The sequence below is a fragment of the Physella acuta genome, unplaced genomic scaffold (genome assembly GCF_028476545.2).
Source record: "Physella acuta isolate Inbredline_101_S28 unplaced genomic scaffold, ASM2847654v3 ptg001956l, whole genome shotgun sequence".
Lineage (NCBI taxonomy): Eukaryota > Metazoa > Mollusca > Gastropoda > Physidae > Physella > Physella acuta.
This window is the reverse complement of record NW_026733461.1, coordinates 117,236-135,994: the sequence shown is the minus strand read 5'-3', so window position 1 is coordinate 135,994 and position 18,759 is coordinate 117,236. Positions and strand designations below refer to the sequence as shown.

The following is an 18,759-nucleotide window of genomic DNA, read 5'->3' as shown; positions in this document are numbered from 1 at the left end:
AGCTGACATTAGTGGCGGGGCTTATCTGGATAAGACCCAACGAATATTAAAACAAATATTTACACTAGATTTTGTCCTGACCTCATACTAAATAGAATATCTACCCATCCCCCCCTCCCCTCCATAATTGGACGAATCCATTGTCAGACTGCGGTAAAAAACAGAGAGGAGAAAAAAATTCTCCGAAAGGTCTTGTTTACCGACGCGTGACGTCACAGCGCGTGATGATGTAATGACACGTCAGCAGATAATTGGCTGCCCCGTTGTTGTCATGTTTTTATCAGACGACCGCGACTAACCGGAAGCAACAGATAAGACGGATGACCTTTCAATTACGGGCGCGTTAGATATTGATTCTGGTCGCCGTGTGTGGTTTGCGCCATTGTTTGTTTCCTTCCCGCACATGCCTCCCATCCCATCCCCCCTCCCCAGACATAGTCAACACACCACCACCACCATTTCACTCACATCTGACTTGTCCCATTCCTTCCCTCCATCACCATAAACTTACCTCACAATGCCATCGTCCCCATCATTCATACCCCCCCCCCCTTCCATCCTTATTCCTAAAAATTTCTCAAGCTATCGACCTAAGTATTTTGTTACAAATCTACTTCACCCCCCCCCCCCTTTCCCCAACTAACAGACTTATTTATATAGTGCCAGTACCTCTCTGCCTTCGACCTAACTTATCTTAACAATACACTTCAATGCATCCAACAATACAATTTCCTATCTCCCTCTGCCCTCCTGTCCTCTTCATTATCCCCTCATCAACATCCATATTTAACTTACTGATGTAACATGTCAAACACACACCCTCACATTGAACCTCCTACACTCCCTCACATTGAACCTCCCACACTCCCTCACATTGAACTTCCCACATTCCTACACATTGAATCTCCCACCTCCCTCACATTCCACACATCAAACTTATCCACACCGCCATACAGCAAATTTCTTTCATCTCCACTATCTGGTCTGTATGCTAACTTCTCTTGTGAAAGAGCTTTTGTGACAGGCAAACAGATTATTTAAATTGTTCACGTGTATGGTTGGATGGTAGAGTATATGACTACTAACCTGAAAGTCATGAGTTCAGAATCAAGGCCTTGTCTACATGATATCCCTGAGTCCACCAAGCTCAGATGGGTACCTAATTCACATAAGGGAAAATAAAGGCTGCTTGGCATAATGCTGACCATACTATCCCTTTGTATACCGAGGTCACTGCAACAGGTGAACCTCTACTTCACCTGCCCCATGGACCATCTGATTTGAAAGTATATTTTACTTTTCTTTTTCCCTATGTACAGCTCTTTGGTCTTTAACCCAGTGTTCCCATGTCTCATTATCTGACATAAGTTATCTCCTCAAGCTAAATGTTTCCACACCAATGTTCATTGCTATTGTTTGGTCAGTTCTTTCAGAAAAGTGGTGCCCCTTACCCAGTGTCCGACGGGGACGGAATCCTGATAGAGATACTCCACGAGGGTGTCAAGGTCGCACGCACGTTGGAATTCTCAGGGAACAGCCCGACAGACGTGAACCTGGTGCGCTGTTCGTTCACCGTCCACAAGTCTGGCACCTACAAGATTTCAATCATGGTGGGCGGCCGGCACATCCGCGACAGTCCCTTCATCAAATCTTTTGATCCAGGTCAGTGTGTTGCGTGTCTGCGTTACCTCCCCTAATTCTGCTGCTCCCTACCGTCTGTCTGTCTGTCTGTCTGTCACTCTCAACTACTGTCTGTCTGTCACTCTCAACTACTGTCTGTCTGTCACTCTCAACTACTGTCTGTCTGTCTGTCTGTCTGTCACTCTCAACTACTGTCTGTCTGTCTGTCTGTCTGTCACTCTCAACTACTGTCTGTCTGTCTGTCTGTCTGTCTGTCTGTCACTCTCAACTACTGTCTGTCTGTCTCCTGCTCTGTCCTGTTTTTTAATTAAAAAATATTTTTACCAAATTTCTGTTATTCAGATAAAATTATTAAATAACTCTTCAAGACTAATTGATACACTTTAGTCTTATTTTATAAATTTAAAATTAGAGTTGAATAAGAGACCTATTTGTTATACATTTTATTTGTTCAAAGTATTGATTTATACAGAAAAAACCAATCATTTGCAAGTTTTGATGTGTAAGTATACTATGAGAAGGAATTATGCTCTTCTTTTAACAAACATGTTTTGCCTTTTCTAATTTTGTTCTGACATGTTGGCTGCCCACAAGCGTATTTTTAAATATATTTCAATATCAGGAATCATGACATATGCTGCCCACTAGCCTATTTTTAAATATATTTCAATATCAGGAATCATGACATATGCTGCCCACTAGCCTATTTTTAAATATATTTCAATATCAGGAATCATGACATATGCTGCCCACTAGCCTATTTTTAAATATATTTCAATATCAGGAATCATGACATATGCTGCCCACTAGCCTATTTTTAAATATATTTCAATATCAGGAATCATGACATATGCTGCCCACTAGCCTATTTTAAAATGTATTTCAATATCAGGAATCATGACATATGCTGCCCACTAGCCTATTTTAAAATGTATTTCAATATCAGGAATCATGACATATGCTGCCCACTAGCCTATTTTAAAATGTATTTCAATATCAGGAACCATAACATGTGCTGCATACAAGCCTATTTTAAAATGTATCTGAATATAAGGAATCATGACATGTGCTGCCGACAAGCCTATTTTAAAACGTATCTTGATATCAGGAATCTGTCTCTCCCCAGGACCAATCGACCCCTCCAAGACTGGATTCATGCACTACACCTCCACAGTCGTCTTCCCTTCAGGCAGCAAGCACCCCCTGGTCATAGAGACCAGGGACTCCTTCGGCAACCTGGCGCCGTACAGGGCGGACCACAAGGCATTTTTCAAGATCAAAGTCACTGCGGTAATTTGTTTGCCCCAACCTTTGTGGGATGGTGTGGTCCAATGGTAGAGTGTTTGGCTTCTAGACAGGTGTCAAGTTCAGATCACGGTTCGGGCTTGTGACTATAAGGCATCCCTGAGTCCATCCAGCTCTGATGGGTTCCTGAATTACGTTGGGGAAAGAAAAGGTGGCTAGCCATAGTGCAGACCACACTATTCCTTCATATGCCACCTTTACGTTCCCTAACATGAGTCAGGTATTCATCAGAGCTGGGTGGACTCAGGAGTTCCTACTGCCTCGTGTCCTCACTGAAATCCAAAATTGAGAACTGAAGTTGAATGCACTACATGTGGCCCCAAGCCATCAGTTATTTACCTATAATTAAGTTAACCCAGGCCTCACAGCTAAAAGAGTTAAGATCCCCCCCCCCTCACCCACCAAGTTAATTACCTGGCACCAATGAGCAGTACAACCCCCTCCCCCCCCCAAACACCCAGTCCAATTAATTACCTGTAATTAACCTATTAACACTAATAATTAAGAACAAAGAAGAAGAAGAAGAACCTACTCCAGGCTGGCACCAAGGAGCGCTACAACCCCACCACACACACACCTAGCTAATTACCTGTAATTAACCCACACACCCAGCTAATTACCTGTAATTAACCCACACACCTAGCTAATTACCTGTAATTAACCCAGACCTGCACCAATTAATAACCTGTAATTACCCAGGCTGGCACCAAAGAGCGCTACAACCCCACCTCCCACACTCACTGCTAATTACCTGTAATTAACCCACACACCCAGCTAATTACCTGTAATTAACCCACACACCCAGCTAATTACCTGTAATTAACCTACCCCAGGCTGGCACTAAGGAGCGCTACAACCCCACTACACACACCCATCTAATCACCTATAATTAACCCAGGCTGGCACCAAAGAGCGCTACAACCCCACCACCCAGATCATCTACAACACCCAGGACAAGAAGCTGGTCATGTACATCAAGATAGACCAGAAAGGCTGCTACCAGGCCGTGGTGTCTTACGGTGACGTCAAGCTCAAGAATGGGGAGTTTGACATCCTCGTCCTTGAAAGTATGTTCTGCTGCGCTGTCTCTTTTTGTTAGTAGAACGTCTTATTTTGAAAATATGGATAAAATATAGGTACAACATGAGTTTTAATGTTATTTCTATAACTGACTGAATTGGGATTAAAACTAAAAATTTGGTATGGCTTAACAATTGTTTTAAAATAAATAATTTGTATTTATTTTTCAAATAAAGCTTTAACTCCTGGTTTAGACAGTTTGAGTAAAATTTAGGGATTGAATATTTCAGTTTTTTAATGGATGTGATCATTGCTTATTTTAGAACTAAAATTTTTATTTGTAACAATCTAGGCACTAGATTAGTTAGGGGACAGAACTCTGGTAAAAAAAAAATTCTACATGTCTGGTGTTAATACTATCATATTATTATTATCACTGCTAATTTAAATTGTGAATGCCACATAACACTGCCAGTGTCAAATGTGTCTGTGTTCTAGCAATGTCAAACACACTGTCAGCTGACACTGTCAACAGCACGTGTGTGTTAAAAGTTTGTTGACACATTCAACATCTGACTGTTGTTGTTTCACATACAACCACTTCCTGCTTGTCTTCTGACTCTGGGTGTGTAAACATGGTCACATGGCCTCATTTACATCTTGAAAACATGGTCTGGAATCATTTCTGAATAAAAATAATTAATACTAGCCATATACACATCTTTTTTTATAAATCTTTTATTTCTTTCCACTTTATTTGTCTTTATTCCAGAAGAAGTATTTTTCTTTTAAAAATAATTGGTTTGAAAACTGTTTTTAAAAAAAAAAATTACAATAAAGAAATTTTGTAAAAGTAAACTGAAAACTATTTTTATCTTTTAAAAACCAATGAAAAGTACTTTTTCAGGAAAAAAGTTTTAAAATGGGATCATAAATACCTCTATGACACAATCTTCTCCTCAGCTGGGGAGTACAACAAGGTGATCAAGAACGTTTACAAACAGAAGAGCAGTGTGTGGCACATGGCCAGGCTTTTGTCACTCAATGGGGAAAAACTGGAGAAGCCAAAAAAAGTTTTTGTTTATATTTCACCTAAGGTAAAGTTGACCCAATCTGGCTTGTTCCAGTTTTTGTTTGTCTGAACTTTTGGTGGTCGCGGGTCAGTTAATTAAAGAGACAAAGATTTAATTAGTAACTCTCTGCTTTTTACTCGGAAACTAGTTTTGTAATAGTGTAATTTACTTTTACGTTACCATAAAACATTTTTTTTTTGTAGAGATGAGCTTCTTAAAGTGATTTTAAGTTACTACATTTGGGGCCATATTTGAATCCAAATTAGTTTAGAATCTGTAAACTTTTTAATTACTTAATGCTAATAGTTTTCTTTACAACTAATATGAATTTTGTTTAAATTAAAAAAACTTTGATGTTTAAATTTTTATATTCCCACTTCCTCAGCAAATGACGATCAAAGAATTTTGTTTCAAGATCTACAGGAGGAAGTTGTGTACATTTCGTGTCTGCCCCTGGACAAAAGTATGTTTTTTATATTTTTCTAGTTACAAAAACTACAAACACTTAAAAACGTATTAAACTTATTTAACTAAAAATTTACAGAGGTTATCAAAGTTGTTCGAAAAAATTTTTATTTGTTACAAATTGCGCCCAATAAAACTACAGACGCCATCAAAATTGACAAAAAAAACAATTTTATTTGTTAAAAATTGTGACTAGTCATAAACATCCGAAAGTTACTTTTGTTTTAACACTAAATGGTTTCAGCACTTCGTTTACTAAATAATGATCCAGTTTTTGTTAAAACGTCATTTTTTTTACCAAATCAAAATATTTTAAATTTTCAGTTTATCTTTAACGGAGTGAGCAACCAGTTTGATGCTCCAACGTTTGTTATTGAAGACGGGAGCCAGCAGTCTGTTGAACTGGCAGCCCAGGATAGAAATATTATTGCGGCCACTTTTTCCAGTTTTCTTTTAAAAAGCATTGGTGAGACTTTTTATATAGTTTATTTTGACCCCTCCCACAATGACCCCTACCACTATGACCCCCCCCCCCCCCTCCTACTTTAATTCCTCCCAGTTTGACCCCTTCATTTTGGTAATGTATGAGAAGTTCACAAAATCCAGTATCTTTCAGAGAGTCATGTAACAAAAAATTTGTTTCACCCTTTCCCGCTTTGGCCCGCCTCCTCATCTTGACCCCCTCCCCACTTGACCCCACCCATTGACCTCTCCCTACTGAGTTCCATACTTTGATGCCCTATGCCAAGTTTTTAAAAATCTGTATCTTCTAGAGATTCCTTTTAGAAAATGTTTTTTTTTTTAATTCCAATAAGGTGGATCTGAAACTTTCAACGATAAACGAGATTTTTTCAACCGGGAGATTCAAAGCTTTCACGACAGGCGATCCCATAATACACTGCTGCTCAAAATAGAGAGGTCAAGTCTGCTGTCTAGTGTGAGTGGTTATTTTAAATCTCTTGAATCAATTTTGCAATTAGAATCTGAAGTCAGTATTGCTATTTTTAAATTCTTGAATCAGTTTGCTATTCAAATATTAAGTTAGTAGGCCGTAATGGATATACACAAATCTTTGTAAAATTGTTAGTAAAATTAACTACTAACACATCCTTCTAATAGTGATAAAATTTGTTCTGTATTTATTTAATATAATTTTAATAACCAGCATATTTAAATAAAGAAATGGAGAGTATATTTGAAGATCTTTGCTCTAAAAGTAAATTCATAAAATAAAATTTTGTGTTTACACATTCAAAATAAAAGATGGTTTTTTTTAAATGATTGTTTTATTGAGGTACTTTAATAAATACTTCAGCATTAATATTAGTACATCAAAGAAAGTCAGACTAGAGGAGTAACAACCATAGCCTGGTTTAATTTCATAGAATTTTTTCTTTAGTACTTGTTTAAAAAAATATTCAAGGGAAGTAACTTACTAAAACAAGAGTTATTACTATTATTAGTTTTTAATCTTCATATTTCTTAATGTTTATTATTAGTTTTTAATCTTCATATTTCTTAATATTTTAGTCATATAAAGTAACGAAGCCCCTGAGTGTCAACGACTGGTGCCGGAGGTTTGAGATCTCCTTCATAGGGGAGCAGGGTCTGGACTGGGGAGGGCTGAGCAGGGAGTGGTTTGAGCTGCTGGGGAAGGAACTGTTTGACCCCAACTGTTCCCAGCTGTTTACCAGGTTCACAGACAACCCACAGGGGCTGGTAGGTCATCACACACACACACAGGGGCTGGTAGGTCATCACACACACACACAGGGGCTGGTAGGTCATCACACACACACACACACACTCATACACACACACACACAGACAACCCACAGGGGCTGGTAGGTCATCACACACACACACACACATACACACACAGACAACCCACAGGGGCTGGTAGGTCATCACACACACAGGGGCTGGTAGGTCATCACACACACACACACACACTCATACACACACACACACAGACAACCCACAGGGGCTGGTAGGTCATCACACACACACACACACATACACACACAGACAACCCACAGGGGCTGGTAGGTCATCACACACACACACAGACAACCCACAGGGGCTGGTAGGTCATCACACACACACACACACTCATACACACACACACACAGACAAACCACAGGGGCTGGTAGGTCATCACACACACACACACTCATACACACACAGACAACCCACAGGGGCTGGTAGGTCATCACACACACACAGACAACCCACAGGGGCTGGTAGGTCATCACACACACACACACACTCATACACACACACACACAGACAACCCACAGGGGCTGGTAGGTCATCACACACACACACACTCATACACACACAGACAACCCACAGGGGCTGGTAGGTCATCACACACACACAGACAACCCACAGGGGCTGGTAGGTCATCACACACACACACACACTCATACACACACACACACAGACAACCCACAGGGGCTGGTAGGTCATCACACACAGACACACTCACACAGACAACTCACAGGGGCTGGTAGGTCATCACACACACACACACACAGACAACCCACAGGGGCTGGTAGGTCATCACACACACACACAGACACACACAGACAACCCACTGGGGCTGGTAGGTCATCACAGACACTCACACAGACAACCCACAGGGGCTGGTAGGTCATCATACACACACACAGATTCACAGACACTCACACAGACAGACACACACAGACAACCCACAGGGACTGGTAGATCATCAGACACACTCACACAGACACACACAGACACTCAGACACACAAAGGCAGACACACTCACACAGACAGGCACACACAGACAACCCACAGGGACTGGTAAGGTCATCACACACTATAGAATATTTCAGCTTTTAAATGTTAAGCTTCTGTTTGTTATGAAACAGTCTATTGTTTGTCACTGGGTTAACTCTTACCTCCCTCTCTCCTCCTCCCGCCCTGTAGGTCCACCCCAACCCTAAAAGGCCGCCAGACAAGAAAGTGAAGCTGTACGAGTTTGCTGGCAAGATTGTGGGCAAGTGTCTGATTGAGTCCGCAGCCAAGCGGACACAGCTGGTCAAGGCCAAGTTTACCCGCTCCTTCCTGGCCCAGCTGATTGGGCTACGGGTCACGTATAAGGTTAGTTGGCTACATAAACATAAACTTTTGTCACGTATAAGGTTAGTGGCCAACCTAAACATAAACTTTTGTCACGTATAGGGTTAGTGGCCAACCTAAACATAAACTTTTGTCTCATATAAGGTTAGTGGCCAACGTAAACATAAACTTTTGTCACGTATAAGGTTAGTGGCCAACCTAAACATAAACTTTTGTCACATATAAGGTTAGTGGCCAACATAAACATAAACTTTTATCACGTATAGGGTTAGTGGCCAACCTAAACATAAACATTTGTCATGTATAAGGCTAGTGGCCTACCTAAACATAAACTTTGTCACATACAAGGTTAGTGGCTAACTTAAACATAAACGTTTGTCACGTATAAGGTTAGTGGCCAACCTAAACATAAACATTTGTCATGTATAAGGTTAGTGGCTAACCTAAACATAAACTTTTGTCACGTATAAGGTTAGTGGCCAACCTAAACATAAACTTTTGTCACGTATAAGGTTAGTGGCCAACATAAACATAAACTTTTGTCACCTATAAGGTTAGTGGCCAACCTAAACATAAACTTTGTCACATACAAGGTTAGTGGCCAACCTAAACATAAACATTTGTCATGTATAAGGTTAGTGGCCTACCTAAACATAAACGTTTGTCACATACAAGGTTAGTGGCCAACCTAAACATAAACATTTGTCACATATAAGGTTAGTGGCCAACCTAAACATCAACTTTGGTCACGTATAGGGTTAGTGGCCAACCTAAACATAAACATTTGTCACATATAAGGTTAGTGGCCAACCTAAATAAAATGTCACGTATAAGGTTAGTAGCCAACCTAAACATAAGCATTTGTCATGTACGAGGGAAAGTAAAGGCGGCTGGACATAGTGTTGAATACACTATCGCGTCACTGAAATGGGTGGACTCTACTTCACCTGCTCCGTGGAATGTCAGGGGTTCGAAAGGGAACTGTATTTACTTTACTTTTTACTATTTGTGTTGTTTTATGCAATAAGTGCCATCCCATTTTCGTCATAAAAAAAGAGTCAAAATTATATGAAACTTTCATTGGGTGTTGTGTTATCAATATTTGCAATGAGATGAGTTTCTTTAGATTCTCTCCCACTAACAATTCTGCTGACCTACTTGCATTCATTAACTCTTAACCTTTCAGCATTTTGAAACAGACGACCCTGAATTTTTCACCACCAAAATTTCTTACATTGAGAACAATGACGTGGATGACATGGAGCTGACATTTGCTGAGGAGGTTTATGATACGCAGGGTCAGTTGGTCAAGGTGAGACTGAGGTTATTTTTAGCTGCACAGTGTTTTTGTTTTAGGCTAGAGCTAGTTGGAGAGGTCACCGTACGTTAGGTAGCTAGAGGGCAAAGGTTAATCAAGAAAATTTTAGTTTCCTGGGATAAACCTGAATCTTCTAGGATATGATGAAATTTTCTGGTAGATGAAATTTTCTAATAGATGAAATTTTCTAATAGATGAAATTTTCAGATAGATGAAATTTTCTGATAGATGAAATTTTCTGGAATAAGATATAATTTTGGATGAAATTTTGTGGGACAAGATGCCAGTGTATGGGATAAGATGAAATCTTCTGGTTTAGCTGCCACAAACTGAGAAAATAAAAAGAATTGGTGTCTTACGTTGCATGATGTCCTTTGCCGACTACTTATAACAAAATAAAAAAAGGATTAAACACAACACATTATTAATGTGTGCCTACAGAAGATAATATGTGGATTTGTCACAACTTACAAAAAAATGAGAATTAGCTGCACATTTTATTTAGTATGCAATTCATGTTGTTTGATGCCAAACTTGGGAACTCTCTTAACTGAATGTTTTGTTTTGTTTTTGATTCATGTTGTTTAATGACACAAATTGTTTAACTCTTGTAACCCAATGTTTTGTTTTGTTTTTGATTCATGTTGTTTAATGACACAAATTGTTTAACTCTTGTAACCCAATGTTTTGTTTTTTTCACAGGTTGTTGACCTGATACCCAATGGTTCTAAAATTGCGGTGACCAACAGCAACAAACTTCGCTACCTGGATGCTCTGGCCCAGCACAGGCTAGTCACCCCTGTAAAAGACGAGGTGGAGAGTTTTATGAAGGGTCTAAGCTCGGAGCTAATCCCTGAAAATTTGCTCAGTATATTTGATGAGAATGAGTTGGAGGTAACTGTTTGATGTGTTGATGTTGGTTTTGTAATTGATGGTCTTCCTAAAACAGATATTCTTCATTTACTAAGATTACATTTAAACTAATGATTCTGATTTATAATGATTTTATTTAAACCAATGTTTCTCATTAACAATGATTTCATTTTAATTGATGTTTCTCATTAACAATGATATTATTTAAACTAATCTTACTCATTAACGATGATTTTATTTAAACAAAAGTTTCTCATTAACAATGATTTTTATTTAAACCAGCTTGACAACTGAATTTTATTTTTACCTAAACCAAGCACATTTTTTTTTTAAATGCAGCTATATATTTTTATTTTATTCTGAGTTTTAAAAAATTATGATCTAGTCAGGATAAAAAAAAAATAGTTTTATTTGACTTTGATTTTGTGTATTTTAAAAAAAAAAATAGGATCCAGTCATGACAAAAAAAAAAGAATTTGTTTATTTTGATATTTAATCAGTAGTTTATCAATTAATTATTAAATTGTACGCAGCTCTTAATGTGTGGCACTGGAACTTACAGCATTGCGGATTTCAAACTCTATCACAATGTAGTGGGGGCTACAGCATCTTTTAACAGGGTGAGTACAAGGATTTAAGTGTAGGAAAAATAAATCTTAATTCTCAACATCACAACACATTTGTTTTAATAAGCATATAAATTTATTTTATTTATCATCATTTACATTTGTTAAATAGTTTAACTCTCAACATATTAATTATTGTGGGATGGCATGGCCTACCAGTAGAGGGCTAGACTGCTAACCCTAAATCTTGATTTCGAATCCTGGTTGAAATCACTAGAACATCCCTGATTCCACCTAGCTCTGATGGGTGCCTAACATGCGTTAAGTAAGTAAAGGTGGCTCAGCATATTGCAGACCACACTATCCGAGGTCACAGAAACAGTTGAACTCTTTTGTTCAGATCTGATGTTGTTTTGTATTACTTCACTTGTCTTATGGACCATCACGCTCGGATTAGGAACGTTACTTTTTTAACTATTCACTGTTTCAGAACAATTTTACAGCTCAATACTTTGGAAAAATGTTTTGTTTTAAAAATATAATTTTTATTATTTAATTTGCCATGCAAAACCTGATAGTCGGTAGGGTAGATAAAGGAAGGTCCTGTCCCATGGCTTGTGCCAGTTACAAATTAGAGCTGGATGGACTCAGTGATGTCTTCAGTTTCAGACAATTTGGCTACACTGGGTGTACATACATTATTTAGTAATGTTCAAAGACCATCCAAGAATAACATAGCAATGAAGTAGTTGTCAGAATAATTGAAATATTTGTCATTAATTGTTTTGAAATATATGTATTCATGTCTGAAATGTTGTAAATTATATGTGATGATGTCACCAATATAAACTACTTGTAATGATGTCACCAACATTAGCTATTTGTTATATCACTAATATATACTATTTGTGATCTCACCAATATAAACTATTTGTTACCTCGTCAATATAAATTTTTTATGATGATGTCACCACTATTTCAGGTACTGGACTGGTTCTGGACCATCATCGCAAGTTTCACAGAGGAGCAAATGGCCAGATTGTTACAGTTTATAACCGGGTCATCGCAGCTCCCACCTGGGGGTTTCTCGGAGCTGGTCCCGAAGATACAACTTTCATCCGCACCAACTTACAACAGCTTGCCTTCTTCACACACATGGTAGGGTACTTTGTAGTATACAACTTTCATCCGCACCAACTTACAACAGCTTGCCTTCTTCACACACATGGTAGGGTAGTTGTTTATTGTATACAACTTTCATCCGCACCAACTTATCACACACATGGTAGGGTTGTTGTTTGGTGTATACAACTTTCATCCACACCAACTTACAACAGCTTGCCTTCTTCACACACATGGTAGGGTAGTTGTTTATTGTATACAACTTTCATCCGCACCAACTTATCACACACATGGTAGGGTTGTTGTTTGGTGTATACAACTTTCATCCGCACCAACTTACAACAGCTTGCCTTCTTCACACACATGGTAGGGTACTTGTTTGTTGGATACAACTTTCATCCACACCAACTTACACACACATGGGAGGGTAGTTGTTTGTTGTATACAACTTTCATCCACACCAACTTAGTTTTTTTTTAAATATTTTGAAGTAAACAAAGATGTACAAAAAAGCTTTGCAGATAGTATCAGTTTTTAGTAATCTGTGATGCTATTCGATTAAGTATTATGTTTTTGTCATGATGTGTAAAGTGTAATGTTTTATCCTGGCAGACCATACTATCTCAAAGCTAGACACCTATGCGTTAAAGAGTAACCCATTTACCCCTCCATATATGAATATGTTTCTATAGACTTACATATAACTACCTCCCCCATAACCATGCTGACTGCTCAAAGTCTGTAGTTTTGAACTGTCAAAGTATATGAAAACAAAAACCTTAAATATTCTTCTAGAAATATGTTTTTAGTCTGTAAAAAAAAGTTAAATAAAAATGTTTAAAAACAGTAAAACACTCACACAAAGTTCTGTACAACACAAAAGACAGATCTTGAATACATCACACAAACAAGTTTTAAAAATAAGGAAACTGATTTCAACAACTAAATTTTTAAAATTCTTCCAGCTTTAATCAACTGTGTCTCCCTGACTATGACAACATGGAGACCTTCCACCACATGCTGCTCATAGCCATCAATGAGGGAAACCAAGGTTTTGGACTGGTCTGAACTACCACTCACATCATGCACTTGCTTTAGAGGAAAACTTTTTTTAAGATCAATTCAGCCGCCTTGCTTGGGCAACATGTATTCTGCAAATCATCTGTTCAGATCTGATCTTGTGATGTATTTCTTATTAGAAATGAAGAACTGGTTGTGGCTGTAGGTTAATATTTACAGGGGCTGAGGGAATAAGGTTGTTGATTTGAGTTTACAAAGTCTGTTGTTGGATGATTGTATCACAGTGCAGTGCCAACAAGGCTGCTGGTTTGAGTTTGCCATTCACTTCTGCTCTGACTGTGCTGTTGAGTTGATTTTCAATATCACAACGCAATATCAAGATGGTTGTTGATTTGAGTTTACCATTTATAATTCTGCTGTGGTGTTAGTTCATGATAGTGCAATATATCAACATGGTTGTTGGTTTGACTTTAGCTTCCCAGTGATAACCAACCCAGCAGTTTTGTGGTCATTGAACACGTTTCCAAGAGCAAGCAGCGTACATGTGGCTGCTGATTTGAATCTAGCTGAGCTGCTGTAAATTATATGCTGGCATTTTCATGCATTTTATTTTTGTCTATTTGTTGATCACCGGCTCAAGAACTGTTTTTTCATTTTGATCCGGACAGCTTACAGCCATTTATAAAGTTAGCCCACTTGTGTCTACGCCATCTGTCTCTAACATGCTTAAAATGTTGCCATTTTATTAGTTAAAAAACCAAGTTCAATATGTAGAACTTGATTAGATAATTAATTATTACATGCTAGTAAAGAACTTGCCAATGATTAAACAACTAAAATTAATTTTCTTTACTGATCCCTAAAAACAGGAAAAGTACTTTCATGTTTAACTATTATGTAACAAAGAAATTAAATTAATGTGTTATGCAGCTATTAAACAGGGGAGGTAACACATGTATTGGGTTATCCTATGTTAAGAAATTACATCCCCTTTATTCTTTTCTTCTGACTGTGATAAAGATTCAAACAGGTGAATGTCTGCTTTGTTTACACACTTGTACAGCATTATAATTTATTGGTTACACTCCATTTGTTTTCTAGGCCTGAGACAGCATGGAAAATGTGCTGGCATAATTGAATTCATTAGCTTTGAATTCTGCTAATTTGTTGGATATCTTTTTAAAACAGAATTTTTTTTTAAACGGCTGTTTTATACCATCAGGGCTAGTGTACATGCCTTTGTGTGTTAAGATAGTGGTCTCTATGAGTTATGACCCCTGGTAGTCTCTTATACTTTACTTTTTTTTTTTTAATGAAACTAACATCCCCATTGCAGTTTATTGAAGGTCATGGTCATTATGAGTTATGACCCTTGAAATTAGCAGTAAAGGGCCTGAACTAACAATAACATGGCCATACATTAGTCTAAAAAAAAATCTTGCTGTCATTAAGGTTACCCAAAACCTTTTTTTTTTGTTTATATCAGCAATCAAAAAAATTTAATTTTTGCTTAAATATTTTATAACTGTATTTTCAGTTCTTGTAAAAAAAAAAAAAAATTATTTATTTGTGATTTTTATCCTCTTTAACACATTTTATGATTAAAAAAATGTTTTAATAGCTATCATTCCAAAAAAATTCCATTGTTAAAGTCTATTCAAACAAGCTTTGTTGTATAGTTATAACAGGTTTTAGTGTTATAATAGATTGTTTCTAGGCTCTTATTTAGTATTAAAGATATTCTTGACTTAACCATTCATGTTATTTAGTTTGATTGTAAATTTTTGTTATATATATTAATTATTATAGAATATTTATATTAGGTCCTACACACAAAATGAATGGTTTAAGCCATTTTTAAATAGATCTAGTCTAAATCTTCTATTTACTATTTGAAATTTTTATCTCATTGCTATTAAATTAAATATATCTTTTTTTTTTTTAAATTCTAATTTTGTAAATAACTAGCATTGTGAAGCCATTAAGCCATCTATTTATACATTTATATCTTTTTATAAAAGATTTTCTTAATCAGTATTTCAATCTAACACTTTTTTTTTTCAAAGTTTGGATCCACCTAATTAATTTAAACGAGAACTTTATATTCGACCAGATATGTACGTACTATAACTGGGGTATTCTGGTATAGGCTGTTGTTGCTGGTAATTTATTGTAACATTAGAGCAGGGGTCTCCAAACTGCGGGCCGGATGCGGCACGCGAGGTCCTCTCACCCGGCCCGCGGAGATTCTTTTCTCTTTTTTGTCGGCCCCCAGAATGTTTATCTCAGATTTTTTTTCATGGAGTGGGCACTTGAAATTTTTATATATTTCTATATAAATTATATTTCTTGCGGGGGGGGGGGGGGTGGGGGGGGGCTTCACCACCCCAAAGAGATGCCTAGAAGAAACTGGCCCCCTAATTGATATTTGATAGTCAATGCACCCCTCGGGCTGAAAAGTTTGGAGACTCCTGCATTAGAGGATCAATAAGACTACTGGTGAAATTGTCATGTAAGTCTAAGTAGAACACTTACTTTGACGTCGCAGTTTAATTTTTATTTCCTCTATGCTCAACGGTCTTCTGGAATTTTCCAAGGATACCTCAGTGTTAATTTTGAATTAATTTTTTTTTAATTAAAACAATTTTTAAATTATATTGAGCCCTGCTAGACAACATATTTTGTCAGTGTTTGAATTTTAGGTTTCTTCTTGTCAATCCACGTCTTCAAATACTGACCATGCTTCTTGCCACTTTGATGTAAATCTGCAACAAAGGTAACTTTAAAGTTGTTCAGTTAAAAATGCATTTTACTCTCAATTATATTTCAGGCTTCTTTTTTACATTTTGTTAGGAGAGGCGAAAAACTTCTTTACTCTATAAAGATTTCTACTGTAACTACATTTTTAACCGTGAAGGTTTAATCTGAGCAATAATTAATGAAATTAGATTCAGGTTACAATAGACATCAGTTAAAACAAAAATTATACTTTTGTTCTGTGTGCTGTAATATATTTAATTAGTCCATTTTAAAAATGTTGGGAAAACTATTTGCAGCAATAAAAGCAGCCGAACAATACCTCATTACTAGATATTCTGTTGATATTTTTACGTAATGATTCATTTTTGTTTTTCTTCTACTTGAAAAACAAAATTTTCACCTAGTTGAGTGCTACTTTTACATATAATCAAATACTTCAGTGTTGAAATTACTCAAAGACTAGAACTCTTTTTTTTTTTAAATTCTTTTTTTCCCGGTACTCTCATTCATTTTATTTTATTTTTGTTAAACAAAAGTTTATATTCAACAATTTCTGTATGTTATTGTGAATTGAGACAAAAAACATGCACATATAATATTATGTTGGCCTTGTTTGAGGGATTTTTATTTACATTTTGAAATTATCGCAAATTATTTACTGCAGGCTTTGCTTCTTCTGGAATCTTTGCTGAAGTTTCCAGAACCATTATGGGGTTATCAGTGTTGCAGTTAATTATTTTCATGTATGCTGTTGCTGAAATTAGTTCGTGATTTTTTGCATGCAAAAAATATATATTGCCAAGTTCAAAAATATATTTTCTACACAATAATATTTAAGTTTTTGTCAGTTAAATTTTTTATGTGTTGACTTTTTAAAAATAATTTAGTCAAAAAAGTATTTGTTTGGTTTGTAATTGAAATTTGTTTTCTTAGACTTTGTTTTGTCAGTGTTGAATTTTTTTTTAATGCTCCAAGAAAATAAAATATAAATTGATATAATACTACACACTGTGAAATTTACTTTAAGAGGTAGGCTTTCTGTCATTTTTTTTTTCATTTTGTTGACATTTTATCCTTTTTATATAATAACTAGCAACAATTGACATAGAAAACTGACATCTTTCAACAGAAATAATTTAGTATGACATTAGTGACATACTAAATTGGACAAAGCAAACTCAGGTTTAAACAATGAGATTAAGAAAAAGATTTGTTAAGTTTTTTTTTTAAATATTTTTTAAAACTTCATTTTGTAAGGGAGATTATTCTAAAATTTTAAATGAAAGTTTAGATTGATATTTGATAATAGTGTCTTTTCTTTTTCTTGGTTATTGCCTGCAAGAGAGCAGAGTGGTTGTTGCTATTTTTGCCTATGCAATTTCCCATTTTAAAAGTATCAAAAGATTGACTGTTGTTTAAACTGTTTTCAGATAATCAAAACATAATTTATTTGTTAAGTTTTTTCATTCAAATGACTATGGTAGCACCCACTATAAAACATAGTTCAGTACTAAATGAAATGCTTATACTCTATACATTTCATCAATTTGATTCTTCCATTCTTACACGCAAATGGTTATAGAATATAGAAATATGGCGTACTTTAAAATATTTGGCATCCTAATGGAAGTGTACATTTTATATTTCTTTAAATATATTAAAAAATTGCCACAGTTTAACCCTCTATAAACCAAGTTTACTGCAAGGCAGTTGCTTAGATATAAAATAAAATAATAATTGCAGATAATGTGTTAAATCTTTTTTTAAATTGTAGGCGGCAGTAAGTAGCAACAAAAATATATATTCACATTTTTTTTTTTGCATGCATAATTTATAGTTCAGTATGCCTTTGTGAGTTTCACTTATTAAGAAGAAAGTTTATTTTAAATATGTCATGAGATCTTCAGATATTTAAATATTATGAAGAATGTTTGTTCTAAAAAAAAACATTCAGTCAACAAACAGATTAGATACCAATATGGAGGATTGTTTACATCATATAAAAATTTAATTTCTCTTTACTTTTAAGACGTCAATAGGGTTATTGATACTAATTACATGATTTATAGGGTAATGTTGGGCCAGATATCTCAATAACGCCCCCACCCCCATTTTATATCATTATCTTACCCCTTCAACAAACCCTTTCTTTAAACAAATGTCAACTAATTAAACAAATGTCAACTAATTAACTTTTGCTGCAATGTTTTTTTTTTCTTCCTTCATTATGTCTTGTTATTTAGAATGATATTAAATTGGTGAGCTGAACTTCAAAATGTCATCTTGTACTGTACAGTGGTATAAATAAATGAGGTATTTGACTTGTGTCTATGTTGAAAAAGAAAATTACTGTGTTGTCATTTTTTTTAGCATGAATATTTTTTTTTAAAAGCCATTAACATTATATGAAGAGAACTCTTATGAAACCTGGTCATTTTCAATTATTTTAAAAGTGTCACCCAAATTCTATTAATATAAATTATTTATT

At 36.0% G+C, this 18,759-nt stretch overlaps 1 protein-coding gene across 1 annotated transcript; it reads left to right on the top strand.

Annotated features, from left to right (window-relative positions):
* Positions 1 to 1,463: 1,463 nt before the first annotated feature.
* Positions 1,464 to 18,596, top strand: LOC131931385 (apoptosis-resistant E3 ubiquitin protein ligase 1; the record flags this gene model as incomplete). Its single annotated transcript, XM_059288188.1, is given in 14 exon segments — positions 1,464 to 1,662; positions 2,768 to 2,931; positions 3,845 to 4,013; positions 4,930 to 5,063; positions 5,425 to 5,502; positions 5,829 to 5,970; positions 6,320 to 6,441; positions 7,035 to 7,223; positions 8,460 to 8,633; positions 9,799 to 9,924; positions 10,633 to 10,824; positions 11,337 to 11,423; positions 12,352 to 12,527; positions 13,457 to 18,596. Coding segments are annotated over 14 exon segments (2,055 nt in total), but the record flags the coding sequence as incomplete, so codon positions are not given.
* Positions 18,597 to 18,759: the final 163 nt, after the last annotated feature.